Source organism: Homalodisca vitripennis, unplaced genomic scaffold, assembly GCF_021130785.1.
Source record: "Homalodisca vitripennis isolate AUS2020 unplaced genomic scaffold, UT_GWSS_2.1 ScUCBcl_2915;HRSCAF=8073, whole genome shotgun sequence".
Classification (NCBI taxonomy): domain Eukaryota; kingdom Metazoa; phylum Arthropoda; class Insecta; order Hemiptera; family Cicadellidae; genus Homalodisca; species Homalodisca vitripennis.
In genome coordinates, this window is record NW_025779023.1 from 1 (window position 1) to 20,294 (window position 20,294).

A 20,294-nucleotide genomic window follows, 5' to 3' on the forward strand; every position below is an offset into this window, starting at 1 on the left:
CCATTCAAAGTTCTAAAATTATACTAATCATTTCAGTCATTGGGACAATCATCAAAAATGTAAAAACTCTAGAAACGCAAATATAAAAACTACTTGAGTTCTGTAAAATGGATTTATTTTTACTGCATATTTGAAGTCATTCTATCAATGAATTTTAACTATAGAAATTATTATTCTATATAAAATAATTTATAAATTGCAATGCATTAGAGGCAATATATATGTTCTACATCTAAAAATTGTCTAAAGGCTTCTTGTTGCCTGTGTGCTTCCCACTGTAGAGATTACACTATTTTTTGAACTAGTACATAATGTATATAAACAGAAACTCACCACCAGAGATTTTGTCATCGGATTTAGAATTCACATCTCCATTTTCTTCCCAACTACCTTTTGTGTACTTGATATTCATTAGGAGATCTACGAAATCATTCCTCTTGATATTGTTCTTTCGTCTATACTCCACAGAATCGCGAACCATGTTGGTCAAGAAATCCCTCAACTCAGGTCGAACCTTGTTGAGACGAAGAAAATCAATCAGGGAAGGAAAAGCCAGAGATAAAATTCGAACGATCTTGAATTTCATCGATTTAAACGCAGGACCCTTAACGACTCCAAAGAAGGTCTCACCTTCCTTCGTTAGAGCGTTTGTGTCCACTCCAAAGGCACAAGAGGCAATAACATCCATTGTGAATTTGGAAAGAACATTCTTCACGTCCACTATTTTTCCTTGTTTTAATTTCATCCATGAGCAGAACTTGCAACTGTTCACTACATTTCTCCATCAAGGCAAACATGAGTTTGATTTTGCCTGAGGTGAAAGTTGGTGTTAGTTTCGCCCTCATATCTTTCCATTCTTGCCCGACTAAATTTACTAAATGCTTCATAATGTATTCTGTGCGGTTGCCAATCACTGTCCCTCTGTCTGTGAAATACTGGAAGTCTTTTACCATGACCACCTTGATCAAGTCTGGGTCCCTCAATACCAGTGTAGGTGTTTAGGAAACTCCATTATGCCATAAAAGCGCTCATTTGGAAACTGTTTGTAGAATTTTTCGTGGACTTTGCCAGCAACATTTTTTGCAAGTATCACATCCTTTATAGAACCAAAAGGAAATTCAGGTTTGATGAATGGGACTCCTCTTTTGTTTCCAGTAATCGTAGCTTGTCGTGATGTTACCAATAGCAAGATGCAGAACAAGAGCAGTACACCAGAAACTATTTCCAAAATTGGATCTTCCAAAACTAATCCCATTATCTGCAAAGAAAATATATAGTTATACAGAAGTAGTTTGTATTAAGAAATGTGTATAGTTGTATTAAGAATTTGTAATATAATAATAATAATAATAATAATAATAATAATTTTATTTGTCATGAAAATGTATTACATCATTGACAAAGTCATAGTATATTGCTTATTGTTAACCAAGTCAATACAATAGTCAATAAAGTCTTACAAGTAAATTAAATAAAATAAATAAAAAAATCACAAAAATGACAGTACAAATTGTCAGTAACAGTAACAAACACATTAAAAATCAATACTTTTGGTGTTGAAGAATTCATCTAGACTGTAAAACGGATTTCTCCAACAACCAGGAATATAACTTATTCTTAAAGATATCAAAGGGATATGAGCAATATTTTTTCTCCAGAAAGTTATAAATTTTCAAAGATACTACAACATGACTGGTGAGGGTTTTGCTTAATCGAAAATGTCCAATTTCAGCATTGTTTCGATTACGCGTGTTGTGGTCATGAATTTTATGTTTAAAATTTAACAAATTTGGATTTTTATGGATGTAAACCACCGAGTCATATATATACAAATTTAGAACCGTCTGAAAACGAAAATTTTATGAAATGGGGTTTGCAATGCTCTCTGGTATCACACTTTTTTAGAGCCCTAATTGCCTTTTTTGTAATACTAGTATTTCGGAAATTCTGGTTGCAATTACCATATAGGACTAATCCATATCTAAAAACAGATTGGAAAGCGGCTCTTATAGAATTTAGTGGTACAATATCATTCAGTCTACTCAGAAGATAAATGGACTCGTGAGAGTCTTTTATTTAGATAATCAATATGTGTTGCCCATGTCAAATTTCTATCAAGGTTGATACCCAAGAATTTAACTGAGTCTGAATAGCTTTCGTCCAATGACCCAGCAATATGCCTAAGAGTAAACAACATTTTTGTTGTTTTGTCTTTATTTAGCAAAAAACCCATTAGCATGAAACCAGTTTTGATGCATTTTTTAATGTATCATTTTGCCAACAGCTCCAGATCATGTACACTTTGACTGACATTAAAAAGTGTAGTATCATCTGCATATAATATGGTTTTCGAGTTAAGAGATAATGGTAAATCATTTATATAGATTAAAAAGAGTGGGGGACCTAGGACGGAGCCCTGTGGAACTCCCCACTCCACGAGGGCTTCTTTAGACCACTTACCATTATTAAAAGACCAGTTGCTTGCGATTGTTAATATATGATTCAAAAAAATTTAGATTAGGCCCCAGAAAATCCGTAATGTTTTAGTTTAGATATAAGAATTTTACTATCAACACAATCAAAGGCCCTGCTCAAGTCACAAAAAGTAGCCCGAGCAAAGCCCTTGCTCTCGAAAGCTGAGTGAATTTGTCTAACTAATTGATCTAGAGCATTTAAAAGTTGATTTATCCTTTCTAAACCCAAATTGTGAAGGTTCCAGAAGGTTATTACTTTCCCAGAAAGTAGTAATTTGCTTACAAACCAATGATTCAATTAGCTTACCCAATACAGGAATTACAGAAATTGGGCCGGTAGCTTTGAGGTTGGTCCTTAGGACCCCCTTTTAAAAATTGGACATACTCGTGAAATCTTGAGTTGCTCAGGGAAAATACCGTCATGAAGCAGATGATTAATAGACACTGCCAGAGGTTCAGCCACACTACCAATAATACTTTTTAACAAATTGTTAGACATACTATATAATGTCTTGGACTATCAGAATTGCTCATTCCCCTGACAGCATCCAAAACATCATTTGAAGTAACAATTTTCCATTTAAAATGTACTAAGCTATCATTAGAGATTGATTCCATAAGTTCAACAAATGTAAAACTGGAATTAACAACCTTATTTTTAATTTCTTTTACAGATTCGAGAAAAAAAAATCATTAAACACATCAGGCTCAATATTACAAATATTTTGTTTGCTGTTTGCTGTATTATATTTAATTACATCCCAGGCAGCTTTACATTTATTTTTACTATTTTGAATGTACTCAACATTTTTAGCATGTTTTGCCTCATTTATAGAACACCTGTATTTACACTTCAACTCATAAAACCCCATATTTAGATGTATATTATCCCTGTTACATTTTCTTAATCTGTCCAAGAACAGTAGCCTTTCCTTCATGATAGCTAATTCAGTTGTATACCAATCCTGTTTGTATTTGTTTTTATGCTCTGTTCTTTTTCTATTCACCCTTTTAAACAACTTTGTAATGATTAATACTATTCAGTATAACATCAAAAATTTTAATAAATAGTGTTGCAGAACTTTGCTTAGTATATTCCACTTAACAAGGACGGCCAATCATAAGACTCCAGAAGTAAAGAGAGAGGTTTAATATTCTTTTTAGGTAGTACCATGCTTTGAATACTATTTATATGTTGAGAGGTACCCCTTGAGTCAACAAATCCGTCTTTTTTGACATGCATTAACAAGTATCCCATCATGATCTGAGTAAGGAAACGATAAGGTAGTTACAGAGGAGACATATAAATTGTGATTAAAGATAAAAACATTATCTAGGCAAATTTTTACCCTGGTTGCATTTTTATTCAAGGGGAAAAAGTTGAACTGTCTTAAAAATGTTTTAAAAATTCATTTGCAGTTTTGGTATGTTTTGTAATATCAAACTTACTATTAAAATCACCCCCAATTATAATAGTGTAAAATTTCCAGTTCATAATAAAATTTAAAAATTTCTCCATTACTAGCAAAAATTCCTGTGGATTGCCATTGGGAGAGTGATATACTGAAACTACAACAGTTTTACAATCATCTAGTATTGCAGCTGCTGCCTCAAAATTTAGTTCGTCACAAAAACCTTGTTACATCACATTCCCTAGGCTTTAGTCTATCACTAACAAATATACAGGTTCCCTCCTCTTATTTGTTTTGATCTACAAAAAATCTGCAGCACAAGAAAAACCCAGTGGGATAAGAAACTAATAATTTCATTCTTTTGACATCCAGTGTTCTGTTAAGCAAACCACTGAAATATTTAAATCAAGCAAGAAACTCTCCAAAACAGAAAACCTTATTCTTTAAACCTTGAATATTTAAGAAGATTATATTAAGGCTGATTGATTTTTGTATTGTGCATGGCAGTGCTGTAACATACAGGTAGGCTAAATACATTGTCCTGATCTATCAGGTGACAGAGATAAATTAATTTGACTTATATTAGTACTATTTACAGTTGTGTTTAAAATATCTTGAACGACACCCTTACCGATCTCAACAAGCACAGCACTAGACACTTTAGAAACCTATATTTTCAACCGCACTACAATTTTCACTTTCATTTTGAAATGCTGAATGTGTGAAAGGCGGCTGAGCTGCAGAGTGGGTCATGGTCAAAGGTGTTTGCTCTCGGTACGGAGTCTTCAAACACGGCTGTCTGCTGACTTCTGTAGTTGATGGTATTGCAGAGAGATTGACTGTTTTAAACTTTTTGATAAACTCAAGATGAGACATACCGTTTTGTAATTCTCCAGATCCTTTCATCAAAAGATACAACTTTGATAATTGCTCCAGTGCGATGTTGAAAATCTACAAGTTTTTTAGCAAAATATTGTATTGGAACATTATCCGTTACACAGCCCATTGGAGAGCAAATAAGCTGTTTAAATTTTTTTTTTTAATTTGAAATCCTGTAGAAACTGTTCCAAAGCTTGCATCATAGTCAATCAAATTAGGCTTTTGGTAATGTCTAGTTTTCGTCACAAGACCATAAATAGTTGCTCCTTCAGTTTTTTGACATGTCAGATGATTATTAATAAAGTCATTAGGTTGTGGTCTATTAAATTTTTCTCTGAAAACCACTGCCACGCCCTGAGTCATTTTAACGTCAGCTTGAAATACAGTGAGAGAAAGCCGTGTCAGCAGAGTTTTTAAATTCTTCTATGACATCAAACATATTACTTTCAACTAAATTAATTGGTAAGGTTGTATCCATTCTCTTCTCTTTATCCTGCTGAAAGATTGAACTTATAGTGTCTGAAATTGAATAACGCCAATTTAGTTTTTCCCCTGTTGTTCAAATGCAAACCCGTGGTGTGTAAAGTGGAAACGTTTGAGTACTAGATCCAGATCAATAAGGTGAACGGAGTCAAGACGACTAACTAACTCTCTTATATAGTTGTTAGCTTTGAGAATATGATTATGGTAACTATCAGTAACATGTAGATCACACCTCGCTGGGATTGTCGTTAAAAGTACAGGTGTCTTTTTGCTTAACTGAACCAGTTCTTGTTCCAAGGTTGAGTAAATTGGACGAAAGTCCTTACATAGAGTGTCATTAGTTCCTCCCATCACAAAGATGACATCATCCTTAGTATGTGAAGCAGTCTCAGCTACTTGGAGGAGGCAGGCCATTTGGCATAACTGAGCCTACTACTTTAAGGTTGTTTTGGATTAATCCACTTCAATTTTCTGTGCCAGTCCTCTACCCTGACTATCTGAGTACAATGAGAGTCTCAGTTTCCCTCCCATATTCATTTCCTAAACTGGACAGCTTCTTTTTGGTGGAATTTTTGTTTTCACGAGGGTTTTTGCAAATTTGTCTTGTTAATATTTAGTGTTTTGTTTCGAGGTATTTTCTTCTGTCCTTATTCGTCTTGATGTAAAATATCAGCTGCTTTAGTGTATTTGTACTGAAATTTAGATACTGATGTTTATGGACCAAGAATGCAAGCTGTGCCCTCTTTGTTTATAATATCAGCTTCTGATAGAGGTAGAAGAATTTCTTCAAAGAGGCCTGGTGACAAAGAAATGCACCCCTCAGACAGTTCTGAAATAATAATATCAGTTGTCAAGAGCATATGGATACCGCAATCATCGTTATTGGTTTGTTTTGGAGTCTGAATACTTGCTACTGAAACTTTTTTTAGACATGTTTAAAATATGTATTAATTTTAAAAGCAATCTTCTCTGCATGTAGTAAGTTATAATCACCTTTAGAGTCAAAATGGGTAAAAATTGGCTACCCACTTTATCCCATAATAATAAGCTCCAAGTGGGATCCAGAGCCTCCAATGTTTTGGATTTCAGATGAGTCATTAACTGGGAAAAAAATAAATTTTTTATTATGCAGCTGCAGAGGTTTGATAAGACTGTCATAGTCATCAAATATTTTTACAGCCAGTGTAATTACTGGGTTGAGAAAATGAACATCTCCTTGTACAATGTTATTATTCAAAATGTTGAAGTAGGCATCTACTGTATCATCAGTGACCCATTTTGCTTCTATAAGTGATATTGGTATGTTTTCTTTCATTTCGATCTCTGGATTTGGAGAGCTAGCTTTGTCCGATGTATTTTTGTTCCCAAGTGATGCAGAGTACAGATCTTTTGTTTCCAGAGGAAGGGTACCGTCCTCAGATATGAGGCTTTTAGGGGTCGAGCTAGAATGAAGGCTTGTCGTCTGTATTTTGGTTTGCCATTTCTGCCATAGAGACGCCTGTTAGATCAATTGAGTAATCTATATGTAGAGGGTTTTCAACAGTTATGGAGCTGTTATCATTTATTTTGGGAGTTGATGTTTTGTTTGAGGTGTCTGCAACACTGATGGTTAAATTAGTTAAATCTGCTGTTTGCAAACATTTTGTAAAAGAAGTTGGGGGTTTTACAATTAACTTTAAGCTTGGAGGCCCTTTTAGGAGTAGGACTTCTCACTTACTTTAATAGCATTTTCCATTTCTTCTAATGCCAAGTTGAACCTCTCATTTTTTTCCCTGGGATTTCCAAAATTTACTTTTAAATTCTTTATATGGGTATATATTAGACTGCCTACATTTGGAAGTTTCGTTAGTTCCATAAAAAATTACATGAAAATATTTAGTTTTATTTTTTGGTTTCAATGTCAGTCACCACAGCAGGCCAAGAGGGTGTCCTCGAACAGAGGCAAACACATTATTCCCCTATTTCAGGAACTGCTTTAATTGTTTTGACCATTTTCAATTAATTAAATAATTTATTAATTGATTGAAATTATTCAGTTCAGTTTAATTATTATATTTTTATTTGGTTTTATTTATTGTTTACTACTATTGATCATTCAATATATTTAATTCAGTAATAAATACCATTACTTTATAATACCACTATTTACTATCATATTATTAAGTTTTCCCAATAAATTGTTATGTGGAATTCATGATATAATCTTATCAGCTGCAAGCAGTAGCAAGGTGTAGTACTGTTTACATTGGTCTATCAATGAGACTCAGTCCAATGTCAAACCAGCTGTGCAGATACAGGTTTAATCCCAACACCAGACGCGCAGTAATATTCAAAGTCCACTTTTCAATATGCTCTAAAATAGTACACTTTGTTTCCCCAAAACATCAGTCTCTACTGCTACTATTGTGACTATTAAAGAAAAACTTTATAATAATTTAATGAAAAAGAGTTCAGTTAAAACGTGTGTGAGTGAAATATACCTTCAATCCAAGAATAGCTCAAAAAATGTGCTCAATATGCAACAACTGTGGAGTACTTTTTTCACTTTAAATTTTAACTGTTAAAAAGTAGATAAAAAAACAAATCTATGATTAAGGTTTGTCACAGCATGATAAATGTTTGTATTTTACTCACTTAAACACATTTCAAAAAAACATTTATCACTTTTTAATGCATTTTTTAAGAACACTTGCCACTAAACACCTGCTACACCAGCCATCTAAATGACCAATGTGGTGTATTGTTCTTTACCACATTCTTTAAATTTATATCTTAATTCTTTAGTAAAAAAATTAATTATTCAAAGATGTAGCCAGCAAGGGCGACCAAGGGGTAAACGATTATTATTATTCAAATAATACATGTACTGCTGAAAGATCGTTCTGAACAAAAAAAATGGGGTCAAGAACTTTTTCAGGATCAAAATGGGGTCTTACTCTCTGTCCACTACTGGAAAATATCAGTTGTGTAGACCCCCTTGAAATGTTTTCCTTGCTACGTTCTTGGAATTACTTTATAGTCTATGCTATCATTTTGAGTTATTTTCAGTCTTTTATCTAATTGTATGTCAACAATATTTATTCTTCTTAACTCGACTGGACAGTTTGTGTGAAGCTAAAGTATTACCTAAAAAAATTGTATCAATTGATATTTGTAACCTCTTTGATATCTTCTTATTACAACCCCCATGAAAACTAGTGATTTCCTTCTTTTGTACATGGCTCTATTGATTTCATGAAACACTAGGTTATGTTCTTGTACAATGCAAATTTGCCCTTGCCTTCCTGATTATAAATAATAAAATATAGTAATACATGAAAAAATTGCAAAATTTTAAACGCTAATACCTAATGTTGTAATGGTTAGGGTATTTTCAATGTGAATGTTAAGTTTAGATCCAGTACTCAATTGCTTTACCGTGCTTTGTGATTGTGTCTAAAACATTGTAGTGCACTCAATTGTGCAATTGTGCTGATGGGACAATAACAATACCTTTCAACCTAGATAACAATATATTTTTTTAGTCTAGGTGTCTCTGATGTTAAAAAAATGCAAAGAGTTTGTTTTGAGCATCTGCATCACTGACATTTTTTGGATCTCTGCAGACGAACATGACTCCCGATTCCAGGAGTTAAGTCTGTGACAGTATCAGATTCTAAATGCTGCACTAAGAGAAACGTGAACTTATCTCAACATTTATACTTTAATAACATTACCATTGCACCAACTGTAATAAAATAAAGGTATTTAGTTTATTACATAAAACAACTGAAAAAGTCAATATAAGTACAATATTTTGGAAATACTGATATCTAAATATTTGATTGTGAGTTGATGTAGTTACCGGTATCTGTTTTCCAATCTCCCTTTCATTAGTAATCAACAAAAGCCCTACAATAAATTCTTTCTTTCTATTTATTGCAAATAAGTCTAAATAAGACATAAAAAACCGTTAGATCTTTTACAACATAGATAAAAAATGTATTTTATTTGGAATTTGTATCTTTTTGACCTAACAAAACATCTGGTGAAGTTCTATACAGTATTTAAGTTTATACGCTCATTAGTTTTTAAAAGTCTTTTTGCTAATGTCAAGCATCTGTATAAGTGTTTGAAGTTATTTGATTTGGTATATATTTGATAGTAGAATTTTATAGACTCCCTGTAATTATACGTGTTATTGTCAAATTTTTTAAATAATACAATATAACTATTTATAAAACTATATATAACACTCTATGGATGTTCACATTAAAATGTTACTTACCACTTATTTTCAGAGATGTAAACAACAAACATTGACTTGAAGAGATGCTACCCAGTATAATAATAATGTTATCTCAATAACAGGTTTTTATCTAATCTAGCAGTTTTCTTGAAATATATACTGAATTATCAGTAAAGTTTTCTGTTATCTTATGTGGCTTGCTCTTTTCAAAGTAACAAATTCTATTTTTATTTCAGATAATGCACATTTCACAATTCATGAGTTGCATATTTATCAAAATAGGCTGTATTGGGTCTGCCTTGAAAAGTATAAAGTGACTTGCAAATCGACTTCAAAACTATGTGGAAATATCTGAAAAAGAATCATTATATATTGTTTGAGTAAGAGTACACAAACAAGTTTAAATACTTATTTAAATTCAAACACAAACCAATATTTAAGACTTTTATTTTTGTGAGGCCTTTCGATATCAAGGCTATCATCGTCAGACACATTACTCAAAAATAAAAGTCTTAAATATTGGTTTATGTGTTTGGATGTAAATAAGTAAACAAGTAGCCAATACAAGCTCCATTTTCAACAACAAGTTTCAATACGTTTATCTATATTATCTGTGTATTTGATTTATTTTATGTTATGTTTGTGTTTATGTAATACTATCTGAACTATTGGAATTTGAAATCCATTTTCCAGTGTTAAATTACATATTGTAACCTACAAAAGAGTCCTAGACATAGGTGTTAGTTCGGGGATATAGGGGGGTCGGTGCCAACTCGCCCACTCTCTCTACCAGTCCCAGGCTACTTTAAAATTTATTTTGTTCTAGGAAGAATGGTTGGCAAACTCGTTCAACATATTCCTTGACTATTCTCTGCAACTGATCAAGAAACACCGAATTCTGTTCCCACCACACCATCGACCTTCTATGTCTCGGCTGGAGCACCTTCTCAGGTTAATATCACTGTAGTTTTGTGTAACTATCTACATGTGCGAATTTGGGATAAGCTCCAGTTCATCTTCCACTTAATGCAGCGTCTGGAATCTGAAGCTGTCACAGGCTTGACTCCCTGAATCTGATGCAAAAGGTGTCTCATCAGATGTACAGCTGCATTTTTTCACATAGATTGCATTTGTAGTCTACGTGTTTTGATGTCGAAACGATGTAGAGGGTTCAATTTGAGCTTCTTTGTTATGAACATGTTTTGGATTCCTTCAGATGAACATGACTCCAGATTCTGGGAGTTAAGTCTGTGACAGCGTCAGATTCCAGATGTTTGCACTTATGGGAAGGTGAACTGGAGCTAAACTCAACATTAACATTGAATCAACCCTACCCACCATAGCTGCCTTATATCTACATATTTTGTGGAAATGCCACCATGTTCCATACACAAGCCATTCTGGAAATGTTGAAGATATACTAGATTTGAAACCTTCATCTGATCTAATTCTCATGCAGACAGAGAGCCTTACCAGTTAAATTATAATTTGTGTCCTGTTGAGCCCTGAATAGGGATTAAACTTGATTTAATTAAGCACAAATCTGTTACCTAACAACAGGGATACACCAGTCTAAGTAAAATTATGTTAAGTTTCGAAGCTGTTGCCTTATGTCGATGACTACATCATCTTACCTTTTGTGATATAGTGGCTACTACACTTTTATTGGTTAATCATAGTACTGGAGTAATGATTCAATAAAGATAAAGGATCCTTTAATCAAGATAAAATCTCTGTTACACATGGCGTGTCGTTGCCCCTTTGACGACCAATAACTTGTAGTGTATTTAGTGTGAGAAATACTAAGTTGGTAGGTATCCATAGTGATATTTAATGTCTGCACCAGTGATGTTGGCAGTATGTATTGTCAGGCGATGTAACATACGATGTGGTCTAAAAGAATAAAGAATGCTCATAGGCTGCTCTCCTGTGACGTCACATCACGCCACTACCCTACAACCAACGGTCCAAGCTGGCCAGCCAGCAGTCCACCCGGAGTCCACCACCAGACACCGTCATGTAACCTCCGCGTCCCGTCCGTTCCTTTACGAGCGGTCTTCCTAGAGCAATGTTACTCTAAATGTGTAGTTTAATTATTCTTCCCGACCCATAGAGAGTACAGTTGTCGACCCGCATACATTACAGTGGCGACGAGGAAAACAACTGCAACAGTGGAACGTCGCTTACAGTGGCGACGAGGAAAACAACTGCAACAGTGAATTACAGTGATTTAGTGCGGAAGGGCAACAAGCGTAATGAACACGTGCAAATAACAACGAATGTGCAGGGACATTCGGGACATTGAAACAGTGAATTACAGTGATATAGTGCGGAAGGGCAACTATCGTAATGAACACGTGCAAATAACCGCGAATGTGCAAGGACATTCCGGACATTCCAACGGTCGGGAGTAGTAAGGTACGCCGATCGATATAAACTATTCTTGGTGTAAGCAGCGCACAAGCTGATTTTAATCGTTGCAATTAATGCCGTTAGACGATTATTTTTACCGGGGACATTTTAAACAGTTATTACGGAGTGTACAAGAAAACAAAATGGCAACTATCGGGTCTCTGGGTTATTTTGATAGTGCGGAAGAATCGTGGCAGTCTTATATAGAGAGATTTGAGTTTTTTATTGATTGTAATGATATCGATAATTCAAAGAAACTAAGCACTTTGTTGACAGTTATGGGTTGTAAGGACCTATACGTTACTGAAAGACTTAATTACACCAGACAAACCGTCTGACAAGTCGTACAAGGAAATTGTGGACACTATAGCGAATCATCTGCATCCCAAGCCTTCTTTTATCACGGAAAGATTTAAATTTAGTAGGCGGAATCAATTGGATCATGAAACGGTTAGCGATTATATTGTGCATTTTAAAACAGTTATCTAAGTATTGTGAATTTGGTGATAAATTGCCAGACTACTTAAGGGACAGATTAGTCGCGGGTCTGCGAGACCAACAGATACAGAAAAGACTTCTCGGGGAGGAGAACCTCACTTATGAAAAAGCCGTGCAACTAGCTACTGCAATGGAATTTGCTGAGAAGGGGGCGGCCCAGATGACAACTGCAGGAGGACGTATTCACCGGATGCAGAGCAGCGGGTCGATACCGAAAAGGACACAGGCGGCGAGCATCGCAGCGAGACGGTCATCGGACGGCGGGAAGGCGCTGGGAGACATCACCTGCTATTGTTGCGGCAAGCGAGGATCACACACAGCATCGCAATGTCGGTTTCGTGAGTACACGTGTAATCATTGTAAAAAGAAGGGACACCTTGAAAGAGTTTGTAGATCGAAAAATTATGTTAACAAACCTAATGAGAACAAACCAAATGTTTTTTACAAATAGGTCTAAGGAGCCTTCAGCTAAAGGGAAACAGTTTTACAGCAATAAAAAGCAATATGTTTATAAAGGTAGGCAGCACTATGTAGAGGAAAGTAAAGAATCAGCAGAGTCCGGTTCAGATAATCACGGGAAACATAAAGACAATGACGATGTGCATGACATTTCCAATCTATTTACGGTTAAAGAAATAGAAACTAAGATTAATAAAATTGAGCCAATAACGGTACAGTTATTAGTGGAAAGTAAGGAAAATTGTATTTGAAGTCGATAGTGGAGCTTGTGTTTCAGTTATGTCAGAAAAAGATTGTAAGACTAAGTTAGGAAATATAAACATGTATCCAACTAGCTTAGTATTAAGTTCATATACACATGAAAAGATCAGGCCTTTAGGTAAGGTTATGGTCAATGTACAACATAAAGGTAAAGAGAAACAATTAGCTTTATACATCGTAGCTAATGGGGCTAATCCCTTGTTAGGGCGTGATTGGATGCAAGCATTAGATTTAACAGTTAGAGTGCCTAGTAATGTAAAACAATGTACAGTCAGCTGATCGCACGAGCATGGTGGGGGTTGTGCCAACTGCAGGCGGCAGCGCGGCAGACGCATGCACGCCTGTCAGTGGAAGCCACAACACACCTGTAGAGGTAAACAAACAAACATCTGTCAATCCGTCTGTTGTCAACAACAACAAACAAGTAGAATTACTGTACAATGAGTTTCCAAATGTATTTACGGATAAGTTGGGATGTTTCAAGGGTGCACCAGTTAAATTAAAGTTAAAAGAAAATGTAGTACCAAAATACTTTAAACCTAGGACGTTACCTTTTACACTTAAAGAAAAAGTAGAAGCCGAGCTGACTAGACTAGAACAAGAGAACGTTATTTCACCAGTAGATACCAGTGAATGGGGGACTCCCATTGTACCAATTATTAAGGCTAATGGGAAAATAAGAATTTGTGGGGATTATAAAATAACTGTAAATCCTTTCTTGGAGGTAGACCGACACCCGTTACCGAAAATTGAAGAAATATTTGCCAGCCTACAAAACGGAGAAAAATTCTCTAAAATAGATTTATCTTCAGCTTATCAGCAGCTTAAACTAGATGTAGATAGTCAAACGTATTGTACAATTAGCACACACAAAGGATTGTATGCTTTACAATCGCCTATGTTTTGGTATCAGTTCAGCACCGGGAATATTCCAGAGAATAATAGAACGAACATTACAAGGTATCCCGGGGGTAACTGTATTTTTAGATGACATTCTAGTAACAGGTAAAAACAATGAGGAACACATGCATAGACTTAGACTAGTGTGTCAAAGACTTGAAGACAATGGGTTCACAGTGAGCAGGAACAAATGTAAATTTTTCTGTGACAGTTTAGAATATTTAGGTTTTGTTATCAGTAAACAAGGGTTGCATACCGCACCTAGTAAGGTTGAAGCAATTGTCAAGGCACCTGAACCTCAAAAATGTGACACAGCTTAAAGCCTTCCTTGGTCTTGTTAATTACTATTCACGTTTCATTCCTAGGATATCCACTATTTTAACCCCAATGTATCAGTTGTTAAGAAAGGATACCGATTTTGTATTTAATTTAGCATGTAAGAAGGCACTACAAGAGATTAAGCAAAAGTTAATCTCTGCTGAAGTTTTAGCGCATTATGATCCTGCATTACCACTAGTGGTAGCCAGTGATGCTAGTCCATATGGCATTGCATCAGTTTTGAGTCAGATTCAATACGACGGTACAGAAAGACCTATATCATTCGCAAGTAGAGTGTTAAATAGCGCTGAGAAAAACTATTCACAAATAGATAAGGAAGCATTAAGCATTGTATTTGGTGTTAAGAAATTTAGTCAATATTTATATGGTACACAGTTTTTGTTAAAGACTGATCATAAGCCTTTAGTGGCTATTTTTGGACCAAAGAAAGGGTTACCTGCTTTCGCAGCCAGTAGGTTACAACGATACGCTTTGTTTTTAAGTGGTTTCCAATATGAGATTGTGTATGTTAAGTCCCAAAACCATGGCAATGCCGATGGTTTATCTAGATTACCTGTAAATAGTGAGATTAAAGATGAAATCTCGGATGATGACCTTAATATTAATGTCATAGGTACCTATTTGCAGTGTTTAGCTGAAAATGACATACCATTAAGCTATGTAGACATAAAAAGAGAATCAATGGTAGATAGTGAAATCAAAAAGGTAATATCCTATGTAGAATTAGGTTGGCCTATTGTAACTGAACCAGATCTAAAGCCATTTGAAATTAGACAGTCGGAATTAACCTTGGAGCAAGGAATCCTAATGTGGGGGTACAGGGTGGTAATACCTAAAAGGTTCAGAATAAACATTCTGAACGAATTGCATACTTCACACATAGGTATTGTTCGCATGAAGGCATTAGCCCGTGCATATGTATGGTGGCCTAATATCGACCGGGACATAGAACAACTAGCTAACAGCTGTGCAGCCTGTTTGGAGGAACGAGCAAAACCGCCCAAGGCTTTCCTGCATCATTGGTATGTTCCGGAACGAGTTTGGTCTCGAATTCATATTGATTTTTTTGGACCTTTTCAGTCCAAGTTATTTTTTGGTGGTAAAAGATGCGTACTCTAAGTGGCCAGAGGTGTTGCCCGTTGCTTCAACGGCAGCTGTTCACACGATTGTGAAATTAAGGGAATTATTTAGTAGGTATGGTATTGTAGACCACATAGTGTCCGACAACGGACCACCTTTTACCAGTCAAGAGTTTAAAGAATTTTTGATGTCAAATGGTATCAAACACACGTTTTCACCACCTTACCACCCAGAAACCAATGGTTTGGCAGAACGGTCAGTCAGAACTATTAAAAATAAATTGAAAACAGCTCTTCATAATTCCAAGGATTTAGAATTAGCTTTGAGTAACTTCCTGTTCACTTATAGAAATACAGTGCATTCTACTACCAATCTATCGCCAGCTCAATTAATGTTGGGTAGATCGCTAAAGTCTAGGTTAGATTTAATTCGCCCAAATGTTAAAGCAATAATGTCAGATAATCAAGAAAAACAACGATTGTACTATAGGGGTAGTAAAACTAGACAGTTAGCTATTGGACAACCAATCATAGCCAGAGATTACAGAGGTAGAAATAAGTGGATACCAGGTGTGGTAGTTTCACGATTAGGACCAGTCACGTATTTAGTTGAACTGAATACGGGCATGAGGTGGGAAACGACATATCGACCAGTTGGTAGGTTTACAGTGTAGTCCGGAAATGTCTGAGTTGACAACAATGCCTAGACTCCCAGACGCAAGCGTGGCAACAGAGCACACGCAGGAAACGATCGATATACAGTCGCGGGACAGAGCGAGCGCAAGGTCGCCAGTACTTTTAGCAACGACCTTGCCCCCCTCTCCGCAAAACCATAACAATAACAGAAACGCTCAGGGGCAAAGCCCCAGCCCACGTACAAATGTAAACAATAACAGTTCCAGCGTTTCACCCAAACAAATGACACCTGTTAGACGATACCCACTAAGGGATCGTAAACCTTTAGTCAAAATGGACTTGTAAATACAACCCAATTGTGACTTGTATATAATTAATATTGTTTAAGCATTATTATTATCGATTTGTTAATTGTGTTCATTCAATGTGTTATTAATTGCTATATTCTGATTTATTGGTTTTGATTGAAGTGTTTGTGATTTGTGTTAAATGATTATATTGAGTTTGTATTTTGTTCTCTATAATCTATACTTACAAAAAATAAAAGAGTATAATGTCAATTTTCTTATTCATTGTAATTGATTTAAAATTGGAGAATTGTAAAACAAATTGTAATTGATAAATTTCTAAAATTGTAGGGGACTTATGTATTTAAGGGGGAGGATTGTAGTGTATTTAGTGTGAGAAGTACTAAGTTGGTAGGTATCCATAGTGATATTTAATGTCTGCACCAGTGATGTTGGCAGTATGTATTGTCAGGCGATGTAACATACGATGTGGTCTAAAAGAATAAAGAATGCTCATAGGCTGCTCTCCTGTGACGTCACATCACGCCACTACCCTACAACCAACGGTCCAAGCTGGCCAGCCAGCAGTCCACCCGGAGTCCACCACCAGACACCGTCATGTAACCTCCGCGTCCCGTCCGTTCCTTTACGAGCGGTCCTAGAGCAATGTTACTCTAAATGTGTAGTTTAATTATTCTTCCCGACCCATAGAGAGTACAGTGTCGACCCGCATACATTACATAACTAACGAAAATCTGGTGGTCTTTCCTATTTTCATAACCATTTTAAAGGAATTACTTAAACAAGTATGTATTAAACTTTTGTTTAGTTATTCTAAATACTTTGCACAAATAATTCTGTATTTTTTCGGTTGTGTAAAATCTTACAGTTTTACATAACATCTAAAACATTTGTTATACACTGAAGTTTTATCTTTAGAATGATATATTTTACACAGCTCTGCTAAATAAAGAAAATGGTGTAGTAGTAGTTGTACACATGGTTTTAGGCCGTCGTAACATGTAAATACCAGTTGTAATTCCATTGTAATCCATTTAAGAAAACCTAAACCAAAGATTCCAATGTATTAAAAAAAAAATGCTTTCTTTACTACGAAATCTTCTGAAATACTTTTTGGTATTATGTTAACTTCAGGGAGCCAAACTTACCCAAGGTTGTTCTCTCAGATAATTTTGTATTTATTTTTCCAATAAATGTGTCGCCATAGTTCATTTTTGTCATCCCTAATATAGTTGTTACTTTTCCAATAGGCACATTGATATTCTCTTCAAATCTATACCAATTTTTGAACTGAACTTATGTAGTTAGTTATTAAGGCTGTTTGTTTGTTGTTAACGCAGTTTCAACAGCTTACTAAGATATTGTTTTCATCAATGTTTACAGGTGCCTCGGTCTACTGTCTTCGATGAAGGCTTATTGGAAGGTCTGTCCGTTCAATAAAGAAGTTAGGGGAGAGATCATTCAGTCGGTGAAAAAAGGGACCCAAGAATGGTAATTGATATATTTAATAAGGTTTCAAACATGTTAACAGGTATTTTATTAGGCAATAAATTATTTGTTTTACAAGAAGAATTATTTATTTATGTCCTTATATTTTAGGTTAGGGAATTACTGGTTGAACCACAGAAGTTAAGTTGTGCATTTCCGTTAGTTATGGTAATATTACTGCTATAAAAGTATAAAAAAACTGATAATTTCACAGGTATGAAGACCAGCATAAAGGTATGGCAGGGATACGGGCAGATCCGGATACTCGTATTCTAGCTCTGGTCAAACTGATAACAGCTTTCATCGTGGATCTGCAACAAGGCATCGACTACTACAATGGACTATTCGAGAGGTGAATTGTTAGCTTATGCCAAATAATCTCTTGAGCAATTCTGGTTCATTTTCATCTGTCTCAAATCCGGTACTATGGAGCCAGAAATAGTTATTTGTCTACTTTAGAGCCAGGTGTATGGATAATCCTTTCAATTTCTGTCCCATAAAAATAATCTTTCACCTTTTACATGCGTTTTTTTTATAAATGTGATTTCGTCAGATGTGCCATTTTAAAGGAATGAGTAATACAAGCATGTATAAAACTTCTTTTTAGTTATTCTAAATATCATGCACAAATAGTTGTGTATTTTTTCAGTTGTGAAAAATCTTGCACGTTTTTACATAATTTCTAAAAAGTTTTGTATACACCTAAGTTGTGTCTTTAGAATGGTATATTTTACACAGCTCTGCTACATAAAGAATTTAGAAGAAAATTGTGTAAAATTTACAGTATTATATAAAATATAAATAATGTTTGATCAAACAACTTCGCAACGTAATACGTACCCAGTTTTTTGTCACAACATTAAATCTGCTTACTTGCAGTTTTGAACTTGTGCAAGAGTTTTCATTTTGGTTTCTTTTAGTAAAATTAACAACATTTATAAATCTTAGCATACGTATACTATCTCTCTTATCATAGGAATATGTTTATTATAATTTTAGCACGCATTCCAGTAATTGTTGAAAATACTGAAGAGTATATAATTTTCATGTGTAAAAAGTATGGTTAAACACTTTTTAACCGGTAACAGATAACAGAGCTAACACTTTTTTAATGTTACTTTAACTACTGGAATAGAAATAGAAACTAATAAAAACAGTCTTTATGGTTGTTTGAACAAGATTAGAAAGTATTAATGTCTCCAACAGTTGCCACGAATATAAAACATCCCTCAAGAAAATACCTGTCACATAATAGATCAAAATTCTAAAGGGTCTGATCAAGAATGCTTGAGAGAGGTAACAAATATAAATTTCCTTAGCCACAATCTTCGAGAAAAACTTAAGTTTAGGGGCATATTTCTAACCGAAATTATTATATACTGTATATATTTTTTTAAATAATAATCCATACCATATGCATATTTTAAAGTAAATATTTTCTAAATATTTATAAACAAATGTATTTAATATAGTTCTACACAAAAAGGCACCAGATTTATCCTGATATACACTAGGTTCTCTCTTAACCGCAATCGAACCACCACCTGTCGAATTAAAAAACCCTTCCCAGGAAGGCATAAACTGGCTTGACTTCCGCGATGGTAATAACAAATAGTAAAAAAAAGATGTCATAACACATCTCTCTCTTTTTTAACTTGTTAGTGCTTTGTTATTGCCTTTTATTACTCGCAGTACTAGGAACAGTGAATGACGTCTAATGTGGGTGAGTAAATAATTATTATTATACTACATTTGTTTATAAATATAGATATGGTTACCAACATTGTATTTTTATATTACTACAATGGTTTTCTGAGGTTGATTTTACGATTTTCGGTTCAACCTACTTTAGGATGTGATCTATGTCCATCCTATCATGGTTATTTAGGAGGGAAGCTGCTGTATAGGCTAAATACTTGCCAAAAATATCAGAAATATCTCAATATCCAAGACCAAAGCCGAAAGATGCTCATATCTGTTTTTTTCTCTTAGGACAAATCGTTGAGAAATTGCATTTAGTCCCAATAAAAACATTGCGCAGCTTCCGGAGTGACAAGATATTCTGGATGGGTACGGTTGGGGGTAGGGTCCGCCTCCTATTGAAACACCTGATGAAGGATTTTAGTCATTAATCTCTGTCACGTCGTCTAGAAAGAAGGGAGTCAGCTCTGTACCAGCCTCTTCAAGTAAAAGCAGACAGGGGATGGCACACCCTTATGTCTAGGCTAGCAACTGCTCTTAACACCTAGGGGACTCCACCAACTGCAACAGTCATCCTCTAGGCCTCGACCTATCAATCTTCCCGTGCATCCCAATATCCTAACGTTGCAGTTAGTGATGTGCCTCTCGTGGACATCCATAAGGTTGCCCAGATTTTAGTGACACGTCTGTTTTTGTTGTACCCAGTAGCCGGAAGTGAACCCTCTCGGACATGATCA

General features: G+C 35.1%; 1 protein-coding gene and 1 pseudogene across 1 annotated transcript; one reads left to right on the top strand and one right to left on the bottom strand.

Moving 5' to 3' along the window:
* Window positions 1-333: 333 nt before the first annotated feature.
* Window positions 334-1,000, bottom strand: LOC124372318 (probable cytochrome P450 6a18; the record flags this gene model as incomplete). Its single annotated transcript, XM_046830700.1, has 1 exon — window positions 334-1,000. A coding segment is annotated over exon 1 (412 nt), but the record flags the coding sequence as incomplete, so codon positions are not given.
* The window catches only part of LOC124372319, a 50,143-nt pseudogene continuing 30,737 nt past the window's right edge, over window positions 889-20,294 (top strand).